The following is a 22793-nucleotide window of genomic DNA, read 5'->3' as shown; positions in this document are numbered from 1 at the left end:
ACCTAATTCTACAGTGAACCACACAATATTTTCTAAATAAATGGTCATGGAGGTCACATTCTCTTTCAGTCTGGCATTTAGATGGACAAAAGGACAGCCAGACTTTCTGTAAGATTTATAGCCAGAGAAGCTCTATAAAGGTAATTTCAAGAAGATTTTCATCTGTGATACTCAATGGAGTTTATGTTGGAACACATTCCTCCTGAGTCTGTAAATGCAAATGCTTGTCTACCTCATCACAGTGCTCAAACTCTTAAACATCACATCCATGTCTATGTCCCAGTAATATAAAACTTAAAGAATAGTGGATGTCAGTCTAAATTGTGTGTACATCTAAATGTTGAGTTAAACTTTTAAAGAGATAAAATAATCTGCTAAAATATTGTCAGTATTTCAACGTGCATGCTTCTGAATTCTTGACATTTTGATAACTCTACAGAAGTCTTAATCTCAAAGAGACACAACCTTCATGAATCTGAATCTCCATCAGCTGACAGAATTATTTTTATTGTTTTGAAATGTATATTTTAAATTACTTTTTTACAAAGCTGCTAAAAGACCTTAATATCAAGAAGATATTTAGGAGAAGCAAATATACATTAACAAATTAAACGTTCCCAAATTTCAATTTGAGTTCAACATATTTTACTATCTATACCTAACATTCAGTAAATTACATTGAGATATTAGGTACAGATCGCACAATATTTCAATGTAATCTACTGAATCATTTTAAGCAAGCACAAAACAGGGATCAAAACTGACGCACATGAATATATGAACCCAAATAAATGCAGTCCTTCAACAGTTCAACCAAACAGAAAAAAAATGCTTGAGAGTGATGTAATAGAGGATGAAGAGCAATAGTTAAAAGACAAGAACTTGGTATATTCAGTTACATCACAGTTAAACAGGCAGAACTAGTGTACCCATACAGCTAACTGAAATTTCTAAAACCAGTACACTACGTAATCTACAGTATTCAAATCTTGTGTATGATACGTATAGATCATGTACTATTTGGCTGTGAACTTACATCAGAAGTTTCATGAACTTCTAGTAAGACATAAACATAGTTTGTTGTTTCAGAGTTTCCTGTCCTGTCAAAAATCAATCCCATCTAAACTTTCAACATTGTATTTGCCCTGTTGGTAGAAAAGCCTCTAACTTTAACAAAAATCTTGGGAAATAAACTGAATTGATGCATCGGAAATTGCTCTATTCAGGCCTTTTCTGGGACTGCTTCTTGGTTTAAGGTATAACATGCCAACACCCAAAAGACCCAGAGTACTGAAATAATCCCAGGAAGAACAGTTTTAGTTGGTTTTTGAAGTAAAAAAAAAAAAAAAAAAAAAAAAAAAAAAAAAAAAAAAACATACAGCAATTCTGAGGTATGCTTCTCTGAAGTCAGCTCACCGAGGTGACATATAAATTCTGCACTAATCAAAACATCCTAGAAGCTTGCCTCGAGTAGAGTTTATTGCAGTAAAGCAGCTGTAGGTGAAAATGGGCCACCAGGAGAATGCTCAGTCCAACTTCTGCTAGAGGAATGTCTATAATAACAAATGCCCCATCACAACATAAATATTTGTCAGGAAGCTCTTTAAAACAGCTAGTCACATCAAATACAATAGGAACAGTAAGAGAAGTGTGAGAAGACTTCATTCATTCTGGACTTTCTACTTTTAATCAATGCTGTAACGTAAACTGCTTTAATTGAATAACATTCTTTAGTATCTCACCCTTCCACAGGCTTGGGTGGTAAAAATTAGAATGTATTAGCTACTGAAGAATATTTGTGTTCTTCTTGAAAGCCAGCCAAATTAGACTGAGACAGGATACAAATTCACTAGTTTGGCAAGGATGTATATTTCAAGAGTAGCTGTACATAAGAGGTGACTTTATATTTTGCTTCTTCTGATATATGTGAATTGAGCAACTGGGCTGGAAAGGGCCATCTAGACTATTATCCTGCTTGTGATAGATACCATTAGATGTTTAGGGCAAGGATAAACAAGCAATACATTTTTTTCTAAGGGCCCTGAGGGAGCCAGTAGGCCTTAATAGCCCTGAGCAATCTCTTGTGATTCACACCCATGCCAAATGGGCCAAGGAGCCCCTTTAAGCTCAGACCTGGGCTTAATCCTTGCCTGAGCTATGTTGTAGTACCTGTCTCTGGCTCCCTTGCCTGTTGCTCCTGACTAGACCCTTGAATTGGTGCTGGACCTGGTTCATAACTTGCCTTGCCTTGCTTGGGGCTGTTAATGGACTTGTCTACCCAGTTCTGCTAGGACCCTGGCTCCCACCAGTGAGGGCACACCCTGTGTTTCAGTCATCCTTGGCTCCTGGCCCATTCTCACTTGAGCGTTCCCACACTTGCTGCTGCCCCCTGCCAATGTTGTAACTGCACCTCCACTACCTTTTAGCATTTCTCCTTTGTAGGCTGCCTGAACTGAAGGACTCTAATTACATCACAGCAGATGTGTCACTAATAGTGTTTTCAGGACCTTTCTTTATTGACCCTGTTTTTAAGGTAGCTATACAAAAAACACCTCAGACTCTTGGACTACTGGAAAGGCATACATTTGTTAAAGTGCTAAAAGAAAAACTACCTACGAAGCATATATAAAGAAATCATTACTAACATCAGACTTCTAGCAGTCATTACTTGTTACACTGATATGCTCTGCTATATAGAAATTGGTTGATAACAAAAAAACTGATAGAGTATGGAGGAAAATGGGTTTGTATATATATGTGCTAAATGCAGGTGGTTGGGTAGACAAATGTATCTAATAACTTGACTACAACTTTTCAGAGATTGTGTCTTAATTGTTCAATTTATATCAATCTCACCAAATATACACTCAATGCTTTCCAGTGCGTGTTCTCTAGTAGATGATCTGTGAACAGCATTAGACAAAATATCTTGTGCAAACTGAGCCCGAATTGATTCAGGAGAGCTCTCTTTTGCTACTTCTGGATCTGTTGGACCCATTAGTTGCCTCCATTCTTGCACAGCATTTTCCTTTGTTAAGACCATTACCACTGATGGGCCCCTGTAAAATCAATATATGAAAGTTCTTCCGCTATTCTGAGAGGCAGAGTTAGCTGTAACTTCAGAGGTACTGTGAAGGCTTATGTTAAGCATTATGCTATCTGAATAATGTTAAACTGTTTAAATTTTAAAATGTACTTCTGGAATGTTTTGTTTAAGACAATATAAAACTTCTGATATCTATATTTGAAAATCACAAAAGTTATGATAATCAAGTATTTGAATTTGGACTTCTTGTCCTAAAAATGCTCTTACCAAATAATTTCTGAAACAAGAAAACACACATCATTATCAACAGCTATACTAAAATATTATGAGAAAAAATATTTGTCCCACATGGGAAGAACAAGGATTCCATCAAAAAAGAGTTCTTCGAGAAACAAAGCCAAAATAATAGTCACTGTCCATAAATTTGGAAAGAACTGCGAATTTTCCTTTTAAAGGAAGGACACTCCATGCTAAAAGGTAGTCATAAGACTTAAAAAAAAACATTAAACTTGCCAGAAAGAGTAACAGAATGTAACGGCCCACCTTGGTGTTGCATGTTTTGTTGGTTCTGTAAATTCAAAGTTATGATGCATATTTGCATAACTCATTACTATATAGCTAGACACTTACTCAGTCATAAGTGCCACTAACTCTTCAAAAAAAGGTTTTCCTTCGTGATCCTTATAAAACTTTGTAGCCATTTCACGAGTTAAAGCTTCCTCTTTAATCTTTGAGATGGTAAACCCAGCATCTTTAACTTTTTGCATAATGTCATCTAGGAGAATAACAAGCAAATTCATTCTTTCTTGATTAAAGTAGTTTAGATGCAAATAAAAATACTTCTTTTCAGAGAGTATTAGATCAGCTTTTTTTTTTTTTTTAAACAAATGAATAACTATTAAAATTTTACTTATAATGTCAAACTACAACTTTTCACTAAAATGTACAATAAACCACTGTCATTGGACTAAATTATCTCTATACAGGTGACAAACCCAGACTGTTGCAAACTATACTAATAGCATTCATTGCTATTTCTGACATTAGACAGAACGTGGAATGTAGTAGTAATGCTACATTACACACCAGCTGGCCTGATAAAATCAATCTGGATTGTAACAAGAGGGGAAGAAAGACTTACAAAAGCCAACAATGAATTAACAATTAAAAAGACTACAAAACTTGTTAGGAGAGAAAAGAAGAATGCCAACAAGAGGCTCTGAATACAGGGGTAAAAAAAATGGCAAGAAAAACTTTAGGAAAGATTCCAAACTCATAGTGTTCTTTTTACTTTAACCTTTTCTCCTTATTCCCTTTGTCTGATGTCAAGTTAAGCCAAGTATGGGAATGCATCTAATCCAGCAATGGCTCCTTTTGCGTCAGTAGAGACAACTGTCTGAAATCAGTAGCATGACTTCAGAAAGCCTCTCTCTTATATAAAAAATGCTGGGCAGCTAGTTTGGACAAATTCTTGGCTTTTAAACATTTTAATTTAGCTGAGAACTCTCGCACTTCAATTCACCAGTATTCTTGTGAAGAAGAGCTATAGGCTATTTAAGCAAAGGAAATGTCATATTTGAGACCTCGATATGAATTATGCAAGCCCTGTAAAAGCATTTCACTGCATGGTAAAAGCATCTCAGAGAATAAAAATAATGCATCTGACATGATTTACTGTGGTGTACATTGCTAATATTTTGGATAAATAATATCTGCAGACATAGCCCATGCCTTCTAGATCACTTACCTTTATGCTTCTTAGCAGCATCAGGTTTGATCAATGCCAAAGTGTGCTCCTGGGGGAAGAAGAACTCTAATTCCTTCTGAGCATCATTAGGTGAAGAACTACCATGCAGCTGATTAATTGGTATGTTGTCAACTGCATACTGTGCACGTAAACTAAGAGTCATGAAAACAGAGAAATTATGTAAAGGAATAGCCATCCTGAGCTTTAGCTATGACTAACCTGAACCCAATAAATATAAATAGAAGTTGATCTGGCCACTGAAGTGCTTGACAATCTCTCTGTAGATGTAAGAAGCATTCACTGTCTACAGAAAGAGCAATCAACTTTTTAATCAACCAGATGAAATATGAATACTTTCCTTCCCAACTGTCATTGTGTTATATTTCCAAGATAATACCAGGTCTTGCTTAGTGAAACAGCATTTCTGTCAACAATAAGTATTGTGATACCACAGCAGTTTCTGAGGACAATACTACAAGCAGGTGAAACCAAGATGTTCCTTTATAAAATGTGTAGAAGAAACTCAGCCACAAATAATAAATAATCAACGAAAGGTTTTAATTTAGCTAAGAAAACAGGCATTCAGACTAAAATATAATGATGTTCTTTCAAGGAAAAAAAATCAAGGCTATAGTTACAAGAAAACCTTAACAAGCTGCAGAAATATACACCAGCTTCCAGATGATGGCACTATAGTTACACCAGTTGGAATGTGGTATTCATTGACCTGAAGAATATGAAAATAAATTAAAACTGTGAATGATGGTTTACTATTTAAGTATTACCTGTTTGGATTTTCCTTCTTAGCCTCTTCAACAGTCTTTGGACCTAATAAATTTCTCCAGTGTGCTACAGCATTTTCTCGCGTTAGAGCAAGTACAAGAGTTGGACCACTGTAAAGTGGAAAACTGGCATTAAGAACATCAAATATTAAACTCTCTGTAATTTGTAACAGGAATTTAATTATATATAGTCCAGACAAGGAAAACGACCCCTAGTACTGGAGGATTTTAAAATCAATCTCTGTTCAAAAAGCTACAGTTTGATAAAACCTTATGGAGATTAAATTAATTTATATTTCAAAGTTACTCAATGCTACCGCAACACCAATAATGTTACATAATTGGGCTATGTCTTTATTACTAGACGTAAAAACATTGATCAGCCCCTAAACTTTTGTATTTGTCCCAGGTATGTTCCAACTTCACATGAAGACAATATCCAAATGATTTATTTTCCACTCCAAGGAATCCAGCACACAATATAGATAAAGATTATAGAGTCCTCCTATAAACGATCTAAATGAAGCCTTCCAGAGCACAGCTCAAATATTTTCACCCAGATCAGTGGAATTGGCCACTGACTTCAACATCTTACGTATGGAGGTATGGAGTCACTAGAAAATTTTAAAAATCTGATCTGTGTACTGTATTTGGGAATTATCTCATTATCTGCAGTTTTCTGATCCTGTGTTGAGTTTTACTAAACTCTCAGATAAGATGGTATCTTACAGCCCTATAATATTCAGGTTAATTATTTGTTGTGAAAATTTCAGTCTCATTTCTAGATCTGCAGTCTCATTTTTCATTCACCTTACTTGGTCATTTGCTCTAGCAGGAAAGGGAAGTAGTCTTCATTTTCATGCTCTTTGTAAAATTCACGTGCTTGTTCTTCAGATAGGTTTATTTCTTTCTGCATTGCTATTTCAAAGCCATCATCCTTTATTCTTTGTATAATAGAATCTGTTTAAAATATTGAAATAATGCTAAATTGCCATCCATTCATCAATTAAATACTTTTGAAGAAATGACATGGGCTATGGGCTATCCAATAATGATCTCAAATTTTTACAAATGAATTAATTTCTTAACTGAAGAGCAGAAAACTAATTTAAAGAAACTGCTAGAAGGCTTCAGTAGTTGCCTGGACACTCACAAAGCTGATGTGGACTGCAAAATGGCTTTTCTAAGCAACATACTCTATGGTGATCAAGAAAATAAATACACAAGGAGAGGTCAAAATTGTAGTCTTTCAAATCTCTAAGTTATTTCCAGTACAGAAATTCTAGAATTCTAGAATGAAGGAGCTAGCTAGATTCTAGTAAGAAATGCAAATATAAAGTAGAAGAAAAGTAAACTTGTTTGGATGGAGCTTCATACTAATGCAGCAGATTTTCTGATCCAATTTGTAAAAATCTTATCTGTATAGGCCTATGTACGCAGCACAGAACACCCTGGGTCAGGTCTTTTTCACTCTTGACATTGATCTACCTGCCAAGGCAAGGATAGTATCAACTACTACATTATGGTTGGAAGTATGTTTCCCTGTAGTGTACTTAAAAATGCAGTTACTTCTCTGAGAGGTTTTCTATAAAAATTTCATCCAGATATACAACCTAAAGATATTCTTGAAAATATACAACCTAAAGATATTCTTGAAAAGTCAACCAAAGGAACAAAATAGTTTCGACATTTATATTCTAAATATATCAAACACATCAGCCATGTAGCTTTTTTCATGATAAAGATTACAGTTAACTTAAAGCTGAGGAGAAAAGATAATCTAGCAACATTTCATTAGTAGTGTTAGAATTTCTGAAATTCAAAATGAGACATTTTATGCCCTTGATAGAAAATGAAGTTATTACAACTTACCTCGTCTTTCCCTTAGAAGACAAGGTCTAACTAAGGCCAAAGTCTTTTCAAATTTTTGCTCTGTCTTCTTTTGACCAAAATTTGGGAAAAAGAAGGCAAGTTGCCTGCTGGCATCTTCTATACTGCTTTGCACATCACACATATTTAATATACTCTCAGTTTCCGGAGTTTCTTCTGGTCTAATGAGACACAAAATCGTATCATATTTAAGTCCCTTTATGCATTTTGACATTGTGATAACAGCTGACTTGATGAAAACGTACTTTCTTAAAGTTTAGTGAAACATAAGAATAGAAAAACAAATGAAGATTTTATTTAATTCAGATTCATAACTGAAGTAATGTTTCTGAGACAAGAAATATTTCTTAACTTCTCAAAAAGTTCATTGACATATGCTATAAGAGAAATCTGTCATGCAGCTTTTCTAATTCCCCTCTAGATTCTTCAGAATATTTTCTCTGTTTCACTAGACAGAATTACTACTGACAAGTGTACTGTGTAAAATGAATGACCAGAAAAAGGATTGTGCTTAATTCATGTAAAGCATTATCCTAAGAACTACTGCACTACAAAATTCTCTTTATCAGAGATTCTTTCATTGTTACTTGCATGTAATTCTAAGGTTTATTTAGCAATGTAAATACACTCATTCTTGGCCACCCAAAGAAAATACAATAGTTCCTGGTTGCACTAAATCAACTCAAAAAGGGTTCAGCAGGTATCAACAAAAATATAAATTATTAGGACAGGTTCTTTTTTGGAACAAAGTATGCAAATTTTTGCCACTTTCTGTAAATAGTAATATAAAACTTGATACCAAATTTGTATTTTTGTGAACACTCTATTGTCTTGCGCTGTGTATACAACTAACATCCTATTAAAGATTCTCTGCTAAATACTTGGCATAAGAGAAAGACAGACATTCCAAGACACCATGGCTGGGAACAGCAAATCCTTACAATATATTTATGTACCTCAACAAAAAAAAAACCCACAACCCTCCCACTTGTTTGCTCAGTTTTACAGAGTGGTGCCAGGGAGTACAGCATGCTTCAGGTGTCCCCAGGTGTCACTTGGGCCACACCTACAGGTTCCCAGCATATATAAAAGTAAACATGGACAAGAGCACAACATTCATTTGGCAGTACTGGCAGTCACTTCGTCTTGGTGAATTAGTATGAAGTGGAACTGTACGGACCACACAAACTCTGAAGTACAGCACTGTTCTCCTTGGACTGACAACCCACTCAAATCTAGTTCAAAAGGACCCTTTGCTTATTATCTTTCCCTAGGAATCATGAAGTTTCTATGTTCCCAAAGGATCTATGACTGTGTGTGTAGTGATGGTTCTTTGAAAGACCAGGTAAAGAACTTTGCCAGCTCCCTGAGCCCTGTGCACACACAGGCACATATGAATACAAGAATGAGTCTGTAAGAATGTTGCTTTTACAGTGTAGTTAAAATACTGTAACTGAATCACATATTCCAATTTTCATTGTTAGTTACCTTTCTGACTTTCCAGACTCATCAGGAATGCTTTCAAGTGATTCACGTAGTTCTTTCCAGAGAGGAATAGCATCAGTTCCTTTTTTTTTAGTTATTTGCAAAATGTGGCATGGTCCACTCATCATGAACTGAACAAAATCATCAAAATCATGCTAAAAACCATAATTAAACATATATATATATATTTTTTTTTTTTGCTATGAATTGCAGCAACTCTGACTTTCTCATCAGAAATGAGAACATCCTTTTGTAAGTAACTAACTACACTCCTTTTTTACAATGCCATAAGCATATATTACTCAAAATCCTGTCAAACTGTTTGGAAGAGTTTTTGATCAATCATTTGAGACAGGAAAATTATAAAATGTCTAAAATTCAAGTAACTGAGATAAATGAAGTAATAAAAATACATTATGAAAGCAGTACATGTTCTTTGAGGTTAAAGTGCAAACGAGAGAGAAGAAAACGATCTAGAAACTTGATGTGATCAAATGCTATGCTTGCAGTAGCACTTATGTGACATAACAAATTGCAATACAATTCAATGCACTGTTTTTGAAACTAAAAATCAGGTAGCTGGCTAAAAATATAGAACACTTAAATGTTTGCAAGACATTTGTAGACTTTTCTGTTATTCTCTCTGCTATGTTCTTTTCACTCATCCAGTTTCAATCTTCAATGCTGTGGATGGACATTTTCATCAGAAAATAGCTTTGCAAGCTGTTGTAAGTTTTTCATCTTTTTTTCCTTTGTATGTCATCTTTTTCTTCAATATTACTAATTTCCTCAGATACCTTCACTCCTTCTAAGCATTTGACTAAATCTTTTCTTTACTAGCCGCCCTCATCTGACTGTGTATGACATATTTTTCCTTTAATAATATGAGGATGGAATATTCATATATATTGCTTTCAATTCATTGCTTTTCTCTTTCAGTTAGCTTCATATCTATGCATCCACTTAACCCACTTCACAAGATGAAAAACCTCAAAAAACACAACCCTGATTGAATGCAAGCACAAAGACATTTAGTAAAATGTACAAAGTGAGTGTTGTGACTTCAAAAGCACACTTGTTCATGTTAGAAGAAATTGATGCAGCTATTAGATGTGGTTATGGTGGTTTCATCATTAAAAAGAAACAATTTCTGCTGAAATATCTGAAGATATTAAGTCTATTAAACTTGATTCTCCATTCTGTTACAATAGGCATCCTCTGAACCTTCAACAAGATTGCACAATATTAAACTGGGAAGAATTTTTCCCACTGAGCACAAAGAAAGCTATATTCTATATCGTCACTTTAACATATTTATTTTTCAGCTTAGAATTGCACTTAAAGAATGGCAAATGATAGCTTCTCAGTATGCACAAAGTCCTCTGAACTACTTTTCATAGTTCACAGTAGTTTTGTTATTCTCACTACCCTAATGTTGGCTAGGATTTACTATAGCCTAGTAGTGCTGTAGCATATCAAACTCTGTATCCCTTTTCCTCATCTTTGTTCCTCCCCTGTCACCCTCTACACCTAACTAATCTCAAATTTGGTTGCTGTTCTCATGAAGATAACTTGGATTTACCTATATTTCAAAACTGCTTCTACCTGTCTAAGCTAGAATCCCACATTGCAAAACCAAGCTCTTCAAGATTCCTCACATCCTCACCCTGTTACTCCCCTTCTAAACCACAGTGCAGCCACCAGATGTTTACTATTTTTTTCCCCTACGGCTTCAGTAAGAACAAACTTGTCTCACTCTCATTCATTTGGAATGCCACAGGAACATTTTCCCACCTTCTTGTTTTGATTATATCAACCCTCTTTATTTGTACTTTTTCATTGGTTCCCCTGACAATATCAAACAAGCTAGTTGTCTGCATGTAATTCCAGGTTATCTTATGCAGATCTTAACAACGAATAAATATTTACTAAGATGCTTAATTTTCGTGATTCGAATCCTTCTGTAGAGCTAACTTTAGCTATCATTTTGCCAAAACACTTGACAATATCCAGTTGCTAGTTTGCTAGACCATTGCCATTTAATGGTGACCACCACCATTTCATTGTTTCCTTGAACTATCTGCATGTCCTTAGCTATCTTTTGACCTCTAATATAGGATAAGGACAGAAAAATAAGCTACAATGGAGATACTTTATCTTTCTGCCTATGCATATGCTTATTCCCAGTATTATCCAGTGAAAAAAGCTGTAAAGAAAAGAAAAAGTAGCATATGTTATTGCCTGGCTGGAGCAGTATGCGTCAAATAGATACATACTGTTGTGGATGACACTGGTTTTTGTTTTGCACTACATTTCAGCAGCTAACTTAACCTATGTTTATGGCCATGGCTAAGCATCATGCACAATATGATAACAGAAACAATTATTAAATATTTTAGCATTTAATTGGAGTTCAATATAATTTAGTCTAAATGTTATAGTTCTACCGAGCTATATTTTTATAAGGCTTAGTAAGAAAAAAAAGAGAGATAACATTTTCTTTTTTTGTTCTGTGTACTAAATCTCCATTAATTCAGTTCTCCAACATACTAAAAAATTACAAGCCAGGGATTTAAAAGTACATACAGTAACACTGATATATTTTATCTGCTTCTTTTCTTTATGTTTTTAGTTTTTTGTTTGGTTGTTTGGTTGGTTGTTTTATTTTACCTGTTCTTTTTTCTGGGTATAGAATTCTCTGATTTGTTCTTCAGTTAGCATTTTCTCTTCTGATGCTGCAATGCCAAATCCTGCATCTCTAATCTGCAATTATTCAGTTATTACTCAGTGGCATTTGAAAAAGGATATATACAATATCATATGTAAATCTAAAGATTGACTGACTTTGTATGCTATCGTAAATTCAAATTATCTGAAATATTCCAAACATAACTGCTATATTTGCCTAAACTAAAGTTCTAGCTTTTCAAAGCACTTTGGTGAATTCAGGATAACAATGCCTACTATGTTGAAGTTTTTGGAAAATACGGTGTAGTTCAATGTATGCATTCATTCAGTGGTTAATAATTCTTTTTATTTAACATTGAATAAATATTTTTACCATTGTGAATGATTAAAATGCAACTACTTCTAAAATTGTTATTATAAATTGTATTATAATCATAATAGTCATATTACTGTGTATTTGTCAATAAATGTTGCAATAAAAATAGGCTAAACCTTTTGGCCACCATTATAAAGTTGATAAACTTTAGAAACAGTAAATATCAAAGCTAAAATCTATTTTATGATTACCCATTTTAAGTTACATTACTATACTAAATTAAAGTATGTATGAGATGCACACTTACACGACCTGTATCAAAATTCATAGTCCCACTGATGTGATATTTATACCGTATACCTATATCTAAACAATGAAGACACTATCTAAACAATGAAGACACCCCAATACTGATCATATGTCAATGTTAGTCTGCTTACCAGCACTCTCCTCTTTAAAAGTCCCTATGATGCTGCTGAGTGTTTCCAGATTGCCTTGATGAGGTTGAATGTGGAAACAGTATGGGTACACATCTCACAAGGCAGTGTAAAGACAGAGCCAGCTAGCAGCTGCTCAGCTCCATTTAAATTGCTTTCAAACACTGCCTGCTTTTTTTGTCTTTATTGAACCTTTTTCCTTTCTGGCCAAGATAGAGTAAATGCAGAAACAAGAAATACAACACTCTGATATTCTCTCCTGCATACGTCACAGACCCTCACATCTTTTTTAAATTTAACATTTATTCTTGATATATATAATGTTATGAGATTTTATTATTATTATTATTATTGTATGAGAATCAGTGCAAAATTCCTGTAACTAAAGTGAACATCAGTATAGTATGGTATTCTGGAAGGAAAGAGAATTTTCTTTCACTGTGTGATTGCTTAAATAAATGCTGAATCCATCAATGCACTGAGATTCTTATTATTAGTATACAGTCTCTGATTATAGTGATTACTAGTGCACATAAATCAGCCTTTCCATCTACAAGCATGTGTTTAGTCATTTGTGAGCACAAATATTTCCACAATGAACTGATTAGTTGTTTTAAATGTGCCTACGTTTCTTAAGATGCTGCACAGTCAGAAAAGATATCTTCTTCACCTGAAAGAATTAACCATCATAGTTTCTAGTCCTTATTTCTATTGAAATATGAGGAAAAAAAGATCTGCTTATAGAGGATCTATTATTAGGATCTATTCGATCTTCCATCTTACTACTATTCCACTGAATTAAACAGGATGAATGAATCTTTTCAAATTTTGTCTACCTTTTGTTTAATTTCTTCTACATGTCCTTCTAAGACATCATCAGGTTTTATAATTCCAACAGAGTATGTGACTTCTTCTGGAAAATGGAAAAAAATAATATGGCAATTAATATATTTATCAAAATAAATACACAACTACATTTTTCATTACTTGCAAGTGAGTTTCTTTTAACACTTCTCCATTTTAATACTGAGATGGCCAAACAGTGGTTCCAGTAAATAAGTGACTCCAGCACTTAAAGCATGTCTTGGAGTGTGAGGTAGTACTTGGCCATCCCTGGAATCCACATTCTGGGTGAACCACTGGTGTTTTGGGTCATACGGTAGAGAAATGTTCCACGTGCAACTAGGTGCAGTGGAAAAACTACAATTTAAGATGGAAGATTTCACTAGGGAGCTTTCTATGTACAGGACTAGAAATTTGAAAGGAATGAATATTACAAAGGAAAACTCACTAATTGAAAATCTTGTATGAGTATTGATTTCCAGTAAAATACACATTTCTTGTCATAGTAGATGTTTGATTCCTTAGCATTGTGGATTCTGAACTCATTTACAATAAATAACTACTGAAGTAAATAAAATGCTTGCTCTAATCTAATATTTAAAGCAAGAGGTGTTCCAAGTCATAGGCATACTATTGCAGCATCCGTAGCATACACAAAACCACTAAACGACAGAAAGTGATCAAAGAAAATACAAACTATAAACTTTCTTTGCAGAATCTGAGGTTTTTGCAGTTGAAGTGTTAGAATATAATTCAATCAGATCTCAAACACTGTAGAAGTAGTTAATGGTAGCTGTAATGGAAACACAGGACTAGTACTTGTTGCCAATACTAGAAAACACTCATAGGCACCTGTAGGTGGTAAGAAATATATTACCACAAAGTGTTGTGCACTGGGGCTTCTGAAGGACCCTAACCTAAAGCTGAATCCAAGCTGAATCTCTGAGCCCCGATTTACCTAAAGGAGGCCTATAGAAAAGCCTAGGAGGAACTCTGTCAGGGAGCATAGTGATAGGACAAGGAGTAATGGCTTTAAACTAAAAGAGGGGAGATTTAGATTAGATATAAGGAAGAGACTCTTCACTGTGAAGGTGAAGGTGAGGCACGGGGACAGGTTGCCCAGAGGAGCTGTGGATGTCCCATCCCTGGAAGTGTTCAAGCCCAGGCTGGATGGGGCCTTCGGCAACCTGGTCTGGTGGGAGGTGTCCCTACCCATGGCAAGGGGGTTGGAATTAAGTGATCCTTGGGGTCACTTCCAACCCAAACTGTTCTATGATCCTATTTTGTAGAGTATTTAGACTCTGTAGATTAGTGAGAAGTCTGCATATAATTTCTAAAGGATTTATAATACTGTATTACTAAGTCTCAGAGGATTTATAAGTGAAAAAAGGGCTAAAGCTGAGGTCAGGAACATGCCACTTGAACCACACAATAAAGGAGATATGAAGGGGAAGGAGAACATACATGACTTAATCCATGACAACGATCTAGTGCCTTATAACAAGAGAAAAAAGGAAGATAAAGAAGAGAGAAAATGGAAAAACCTATTTCATTTCAACCTTGCAAAATGATATACACATATACAAAGCAGGAACTTTAGAAGCTTCAGTAGCCATAGATAATAATAAGAATAGAAAAGATGTAGGTTCCAACTCACAACAAGCCTGAAATAAATCTTAGATGTGAGCGTTAAATCTAGTCTAGTGAAAGAGATAATTAAAAACAAACTGAGATACAAGGCATGCCATTCGTTCACAGATTAACTCTTTTAATCCTCACAGTATGCACTTCATACTGTTGTGTTGTTTTGTTGTTTGTTTTTTTTTTTTCTGTAGAACATCCAAATGTTAACAAGCATCACCTCAACAAAAGTACATCGTTAAAGCAGGGACTGTGTAGAAGTGAGTTTCAGGCACTAATATTGCACATGACGTGAACTCTGTAGGTTTGGAGAAAGGGGTTGAAAATAACTGATGACAGACCAATATCTTAATTCCTTAAAGAAGAAAACCTTCCATCAGTTTGATATCCTCAGTCGTAACCTGTCATGTTATTAACTGAATCAAAGGACAATCTATTGGAACTTGGCGTACACAATTCCTAATCGAATAATTAAAAATGTTTGTTCTTTTTTTTCTTTCTGTTAGCTTTTCTAAAATAAATCAAGTGTATTTACCCTCAGGTACAGTCTCCTCAATAGAATCTTCTGATGATTTCTCTTCTAGGAAAGTAAGTTCATCTACCTAAGGTAATTGCAAATAAAGGAGAAGTACATCAACATTGTGAAGCTAAAGTCATCAAACACAGCTCTCGGATCTGTAAAACACTTTTTTCTTCATGTAGCAATATATTTGCTCTCCAGGAAAGCCTGCAACTTGAAGACATTGGACTAGTCTGATTTTTCTTAGCCGGGCTATAGTTTGCTAAAAGTTTCCTTTTACTGAAAGTGGAGTTCTTTCATCTCAATTTTCACTCAAAACAAACAATGAGACATGACTACTTCCCAAGTTTTTGTTTCGTATGGTGAATTCTTACTAAGTTATATACGAAAAAATGTCAGTCCTTAAACATAAAAAAGATAATGACTAAAACTGGTTTATCTTCTAGACATTTTGTTAGCAACCCATCCCTCCATTTCTCTGAATAATAGGGCAACCTGTAAATTCCTTCAGTTTCTAAAAAGTACAATTTAAAAGAAATCTATAAAAAAATCACGTGTCACTTATTACTAAGGAAAAAAACACAAAAAATTAAACTTTGCAGAAAACACTATCATGGGCTTTGAGAGAAACCATTAAAGTATAATAAAAACATTTATATTTAAATATCTTTTTTTTTTTTTTTTTTTTTTTTTTTTTGTGAGTATACCTCAGGGCGTTCCTTCTGTCCAGCTACAATTTCCCTCTCTTCTTGTACTAGCTCTGTTATTTTCTTACTTATAAGAGGAGCACTTGCACCTCTCACCATTGCAATAATTTTGCCATTCTGTAAAAGAGAAAATAAAACTCTCAGTGAGTTCTTGTCACTTAGTTTACACATTTACTTGAGTTTTGGAACATGCTATATTTTGTGTTGTCTTTTTTTTTTTTTTCCCAGCAACATCACAACTTGCTGTGCTCACTGAAGTTAATACCAAAACTACTAATGCCTTAGCTGGTTCAGAATGATTCTTCTTTTTTTTTTTTTTTTAACTTCTTCATTTCCTTTTTTTGTCTAATTTTCTATATTATTTCGAGGCTCACCAATAATAGTACAATTCAAAGCAAATGCAAAAAACCTGAAAGACTTCTGAAGGTATTGGTGTTCTTAGCCTGTAGTTGCTGAAATTCAAATCCTAGTACTGCCAAAATGAAAAGAATCCCTCCCCCCCAAAAAAAAAAACAACAAAAAAAAAACAACAACAAAACTCACTGCCTACTAAATTAGCAGTGTTCTAAAATGGAGTCCTAAGAAAACAGTCTTTCTGTATCCATCAACGAGAGACATTAAATGTATGAATCATTACAATTGCTAAAATGTGAAAATGGCAATCTTATTTGCTTATTTTTAAAAAACAGAAGTGGAAGGAAATGTAATCTCTTACCCTGAGGGAAAGTGTGCACAGAATAAGCATTTCAGTGTAGCCAAATGTGGGCATTTTATGTGAGGCAACCCCAGAAAAACTTGCTCTGATTTCTCAGTAACTACCAAAAATGTGGGTACCACAAATCTGCTGTGGCTGTCTGTATATGCAACCACAATAAAAATGTGCTTGATAACCACAGATTTAGGCATGGGAAAGAGCATCAAGTAAACAACATCTGATAATATGATCCTATATACTGTAAAATGTAAAGATATGACTTATATAGTTTCACATTTCTTTTTAATCTACTGAAACATTAATGTAAAAATAAGCAATGCATTAACAGAAAGCAATGTGGTGTACTTACAACACAAAAGAGAAAAACAGGTTCACATCTATTCCTAAATGGTTGCAGAGTCTCAATACTGTTAGCCTCTGCCTGAAGTCAGATGAAGAAAATTGCTTACATAAGTGTTTATATTTATGCATATATTTATATGTATAAAAAAAGATTTTGTCTGAAAGAAAACTGCCATCATCTACTGTGTTACATAATCTCACTACAATCTTAAATACAACTAGCAGTCTTTATGCCACCTGCTGGTATTAAAGGAAGGGCTGGTTTGGTAATATGGGACTGGCTTCCTTTCATATTACAGCAGCTACTCAAGGAAAAATGTTACTTTAGTACTGTTTTTCCATGTATAAACATACATAAATGAAGAAGTAGTACATGCAATCCTGACAAAAGAAATTATCCACTTTATTAAGTTCTTTGTGACGTGTGATCAACGCAATGAAAAAGCACTTCAGATTACCTCTGAACATAACTTCCTGCTTTTTTGTATATTTATGATACCTGTAGTTTATGCAAAAATTCAAGGAACTTTGATCAAAAAATGGAAAGTTTTCAGTAACATTAGAAAGAATGAGCTTGGTCAGTATCTGTGAGGAACTGAATCTGTGAAACAAATGTATCTAATTCAAATATATATATGCCTCCTATATACAGGATATATATAGGATATACAGAATACCAGCTGCCAGTGTAGTGGAATATTTCTACTACTATAGTTTTGTGATAATTTATTTTTCAACTCCCCCCTTTTTGTTCTTTTAAAAAATGAAATACTTGCAAAAAAAGATGCAACACTTTTTCAGGGATGTAAGAGTTTTAAATGTGACAATAATGAACAGACTTAAAACCAACAAACAAACCCATATAGCTTGGCTTTTGAAAGTTTCTGCAACTCTCATCAAGGAAAAGAAAAGCTGGAGGATATTATCTTCTCTTCTATTATTATTACGTTATTAATAATTATACAATTTGTTGTTATTATTATTGTGAGCTCCCTTTCTATTATTATTTCTGGATGTGGTACTTAGGAACATAGCTGAGTGGGTGATAGTGGTGTTAGGGTTGGACCAGACGATCTTGGAGGTCTTTTCCAACCTTAATGATTCTATTATAATTCTATTATAATTTCTTCCACACTTATTACCATTTCTAATCTACCTCTGAACAAAGCTATAAGGAGATATTGAGAATAAAAGGCAACCAGGCCAAAATTGTAGTGACTCAATTGGTATAAAGAAAGTAAAATGAAAACTCTGTAAATGCATGCAGAAAAAAATATACATCTAACATAAACTAGAATTCAAATTCCATATATAATTTACATACTTACCACTGCAAAATGCAACACATCATCTTCACTAAACTCATTCTTCAGTTTTCTGAATAAATTTACCACAGCTTTGCAAGGACCACACCAAGCTTGATATACATCTATTACTAAAATATAATATTTTGGAATTACAGACTGCTGACTTGTGGAACTTATAAAATGAAACATACTTAGGAGTGTGTTGGAATAGTACTGAGAAGGCAGTCACATGCATCCTCCAGTCCTCTTCTAGTCAATGAACACTTCATGTATACATTGATGTATTGATTATACTTCATGTATACTTCATGTACACATCAAAATATACACATCATGGTTTCCTCTAGTACTTCAATTACTTCTGACATCAACAATCTACTTGCAATTCTATTTGAAATGAGTAATTCAAACAGCTACATTTCTCTCTTTTATTCCTTTTCTGTTTGATTCTTCTTTTTCTTTTCAGAATATTGCTTTTCCCCTCCATGAGCCCATTTCTTTCCCATCATCGATCTTTTGTAGATTTCATTCCACTACAGATTTGTTTCCTCTACCCAGATACAATTCCTAGGAAACCTAGATGTCGTTATTGGACTCAGTGAACTGAAAACTGGGGAGAATATAGCAGATGCGCTCTCAGAATGCTGTCTGATTAACCGCTGAGTATAACTGTATAGTATTAATATAGGCTTTATGAGATTTCAAGGAAAAAACCTTCACAGAAATGTCCTACTGCCTACCATACAAAATATGATATTGGAATGGCATTTTCTAAACATCAGTGTATAAAACTGGATAAAATAATGGAAAGTATGATTTATGGTGTATTTATTTATTATAGAAGATATGATGTATTCATAAACACAACATACCCATTTAAATATATTAATATAACCATTATTTAGAGGACAGTATGGCACTAGTCTTCTAGCTTTATGTATTACATATTAGACGATATATGAGAAATTGTATATGTCAAGAAAGAATAATAGTTAGTACCTACTACACCTTTTGTCAGCAACATTTCATCCCACTCATTTTGATTGGTTATTGTGGCCTGAAATAAAATGGATTGACATTTTAACATCTTTAAAAGGCAAGAAAATAATAATCTTTTCATCTCTAGAATTAAGTAATTAGAATTTATACCTGAAGTTGGATTTCTTTCTTCTTGCCTGACATATTCCTGTGATTACAGGAAACATATCAAAACACAAAGCACATTTAACATTTTTTGAAGAAAATTGAGCCTTATCTGTGACATGTAGAACTGATTTATATGGAATTTTTTCAACATAGCACCGTTTTCTGATTCCCTTAAAAAATTTAACTCCACTGAAGCCCTTACTGCAATGGAGGTTAGTACTCTACATCAGCATTCTGTGGAGCAATATGCAACAAAATAGCACAGGAAACAATAACATTCAGCTTCTTAACCTGTTAAGGCCTTTAGAATTATTTGGCCTCAAGCATTGCTCAAATTTATAATTGCTGTGATAAGAATGACCAAAAGGACCTGGATGACAGCTGCTGTGACAGTGAACCATTTAAAGAAAAAATAATAAAAAAAAAAAATTAAAGAGCTTTGACTCAAAATGACACCAAATCAGTCTCCCTGTATTCAGGGATATCTGTAAAGCAGTAAGTTACATGTGTCTCATCACAACTGAACTGCAAAACTGAATGCTGGTGCATTCATCATTCTGCCATTAATAAAACATATCCTTCATGTTTTTTTTAGTAGTTATTTAACTTTGAACTGGGCAGGAAAGCTATCTCAGTTAACCTACTTGGGTGAAGCTTGACTTCAGCTTTCAAACGGAACTAAGCTGAATAATAAAAGAGCAAATGGAGTGGAGATTTCCAAAGTTCTTGGTTAAGCTGGTAGTCTTTGTCCTGGCAAAAGGAAGGTGCCAACATGAATGTCACCTCCAATGGCAGTGCTATTTGACAACTCAACCAGCATATATGTCCCGAGGTTGAACTATCCTGTCAGTCACACTAGAACTGCTTCTTTCAGATCACAGACAGGGGCATAATGGCCAATGTGAGAACTCTTGCCCTGATGCTTCCTCCTTTGACTAATTCATTTCATTAAAGACCTGCACGCACAGCTGCACAGGCCCACTCCGTGAGCATGCCCAGGTGTCCATGAGCTTCCAGACACACATATGGACCTTTGAGCACATGTGAGGAGGCCCCACCTCACCTCAAGGACAGCTCCACACACCCAGCAGTCCCAGACAAACACACCCCACCATGCAAATGCCCCCAGACCTGCGGGTCCACTCCGGACCCTCACCCACCCCTCGCCCCCGCCTGCCCGCACCCTGACGGCTCTAATGGCTGCCACAGTGCCCCATAGCCGTTAGCTCCAACCACCACCAGAGCCTGCAGCTCAGCGGCCCCTATGAAGCACAGAAGATACAGGTAAAGTCGGTTTAACTTTCTTTGTGGAGTCACATGTTTAAGTACCCACACAGGCCTGGGTATCTCTAAGGTATTTGCATCTCACGTATGCCTGTTGTTCTTGGTTTATAAAAAGTCAGTTATTCCAATTTATATCTGAAGCCCTGTCCCAGCTCACTACGTGCTACTATGTGTATCGTGTCTTGAGGAAATCTAGTTCTAGGTGTAGTGAGTTTACGTGACAAGGCTTTGGTAGCATGGGGCTGCAGGGGTGGATTCTGTGAGAAGAATCCAGAATCTGCCCCATTTTAGATAAGGGCCAGCTCCAGCCAGCTCCAAAGGGACCTGCTGCTGCCCAGAGCTGAGCCAATAAGCGAGGTTGTTTGCACCTCTGTGAGGGCAGAGAAAGTGGGAAAAAAAAACTACTGCACAACAGCAGCTGGGAGAGTGAGGAGTGTGCACCAGCCCTGCAGCCCCCAAGGTGAGTGCAGCGGGAGGGCAGGAGGCACTCCAGGCATGCAGCAGCAGTTCCCCTGTGGCCTGTGGAGAGGTCCCTTGTGGAGCAGGCTGTCCCCCTGCAGCCCATGGGTCCCACATGGAGCAGATCTCCACGCTGAAGCCTGTGGAGGAGCCCCTAGTGGAGCAGGTGGATGTGGCCTGGAGGAGGCTGTGGCCCATGGAGAGCCCCCGCAGGAGCAGGCCCCGGGCTGGAGCTGCAGCCCATGGAGAGGAGCCCCCGCAGGAGCAGGGGGTCTGGGGGGAGCTGCTGCCCGTGGGGGACCCGTGGTGGAGCAGTTTGCTCCTGATGGATGGACGTTGTGGTACGGACCCGTGTGGGAGCAGTTTTTGAAGAGCTGCTGCCTGTGGACAGCCCATGCAGGATCAGTTCAGGAAGGACGGCATCCTGTGGGAGGGACCCCACATGGAGCAGGGGCAGAGAGTGACTGTGAAGGAGTGGTGGGGACAAAGCATCAGGGACTGACCACAGCCCCCATTCCCTGTTCCCCTGCATTGCTTGGGGGGAGGAGGTGGAAGAGGGTGGATGGGGGGAAGGCATTTTTGGTTTCTTTCCTTTGTTTCTCACTTCTCTAGCTTGTTAGTATTAGGCAATAAATTTCTCAAATCTCCCTATACTGAATCTGTTTTGCCCGTCACAATATTTGAGTGATCTCCCTGTCCTTATCTCAACCCTTGAGCCCTTTTCATCACAATTTCTCACCCTTCCCTTTGAGTAGGGGGAGTGAGACAGCAGTTGTGGTGGAGTTCAGCTGCCCAGCTGGGTAAAACCACCACACTAGGGAATTTCTTGTCACTTTTCTTGAACGTTCCAGGACTGCTCACCAAAGCGTGACTTTCAAAGCCCCACACTGAGGAGCTCATTTTATTTCCTGAAACTAATATGAAGAAAAAAAGTAGGGCAATGTCACTTAAAGGGGCTAGAATAGATGTTCCTTCTTACAGCCAAGTCATTCCAAGCTGAAGTGTGTTCATTCTGCAGCAGGGCATGAGGCAACATTTCCACAGAGCTGCAGAAGATTTCAGTGCTGAGATTGTGTTATGCCCCAACTGCTTGGATTAAATCACATTTTTTCAGTGGAAAACTCCAGTGTTGGAACTAATAAAAACTTCGCATTGGCCCTCTTGGAAGTAGGCCCTTAAATAATCTTTCTTTTCCTGCATGAAGTAGAAAAAAAAAACAAAAAACTTTTGAACCATAATAGACTTACAAAATTAGACAGCTATGAAAGATGAGATTTAACCCACCCTCCACGTGGAAGTTAAAGGCCATATGTATAAGTTCTGTTTGGGGATTTCCTTTGAAAACTACTAATTTCTTTATCCAGACCACTTTCTTCATGAACATGCACTTTTTCATATATTAAAAAGCAAGTCTTGAAGAGAAACACTAGAATGAGGT

General features: G+C 36.0%; 1 protein-coding gene across 9 annotated transcripts; it reads right to left on the bottom strand.

Annotated features, from left to right (window-relative positions):
• Nucleotides 1-105: 105 nt before the first annotated feature.
• On the bottom strand, nt 106-21243 carry NME8 (NME/NM23 family member 8). 9 transcript variants are annotated; one of them, XM_040550388.1, is made up of 16 exons: nt 20257-21243; nt 19616-19652; nt 19466-19523; nt 18488-18594; nt 17167-17238; nt 16103-16219; nt 15411-15477; nt 13228-13304; nt 11621-11713; nt 8954-9105; nt 7448-7626; nt 6391-6535; nt 5579-5686; nt 4794-4945; nt 3677-3821; nt 106-3059 (listed from the first exon to the last, which is right to left on the bottom strand). In XM_040550388.1, exons 2-16 carry the CDS (start codon nt 19646-19648, stop codon nt 2837-2839), a joined length of 1728 nt encoding a protein of 575 aa, XP_040406322.1. In that variant the 5' UTR covers nt 19649-19652; nt 20257-21243; the 3' UTR covers nt 106-2836. The 9 variants fall into 9 exon arrangements, with proteins under 9 accessions (XP_040406322.1, XP_040406327.1, XP_040406325.1 ...); XM_040550393.1 differs by having other exon boundaries at nt 8954-9081; XM_040550391.1 differs by having other exon boundaries at nt 13228-13301.
• Between the last annotated feature and the right edge of the window lie 1550 nt (nt 21244-22793).

This window comes from Cygnus olor, chromosome 2, assembly GCF_009769625.2.
Source record: "Cygnus olor isolate bCygOlo1 chromosome 2, bCygOlo1.pri.v2, whole genome shotgun sequence".
Classification (NCBI taxonomy): Eukaryota; Metazoa; Chordata; class Aves; order Anseriformes; family Anatidae; genus Cygnus; species Cygnus olor.
Note: the sequence above shows the minus strand (reverse complement) of the source record. Positions and strands in the feature narration are given on the sequence as shown.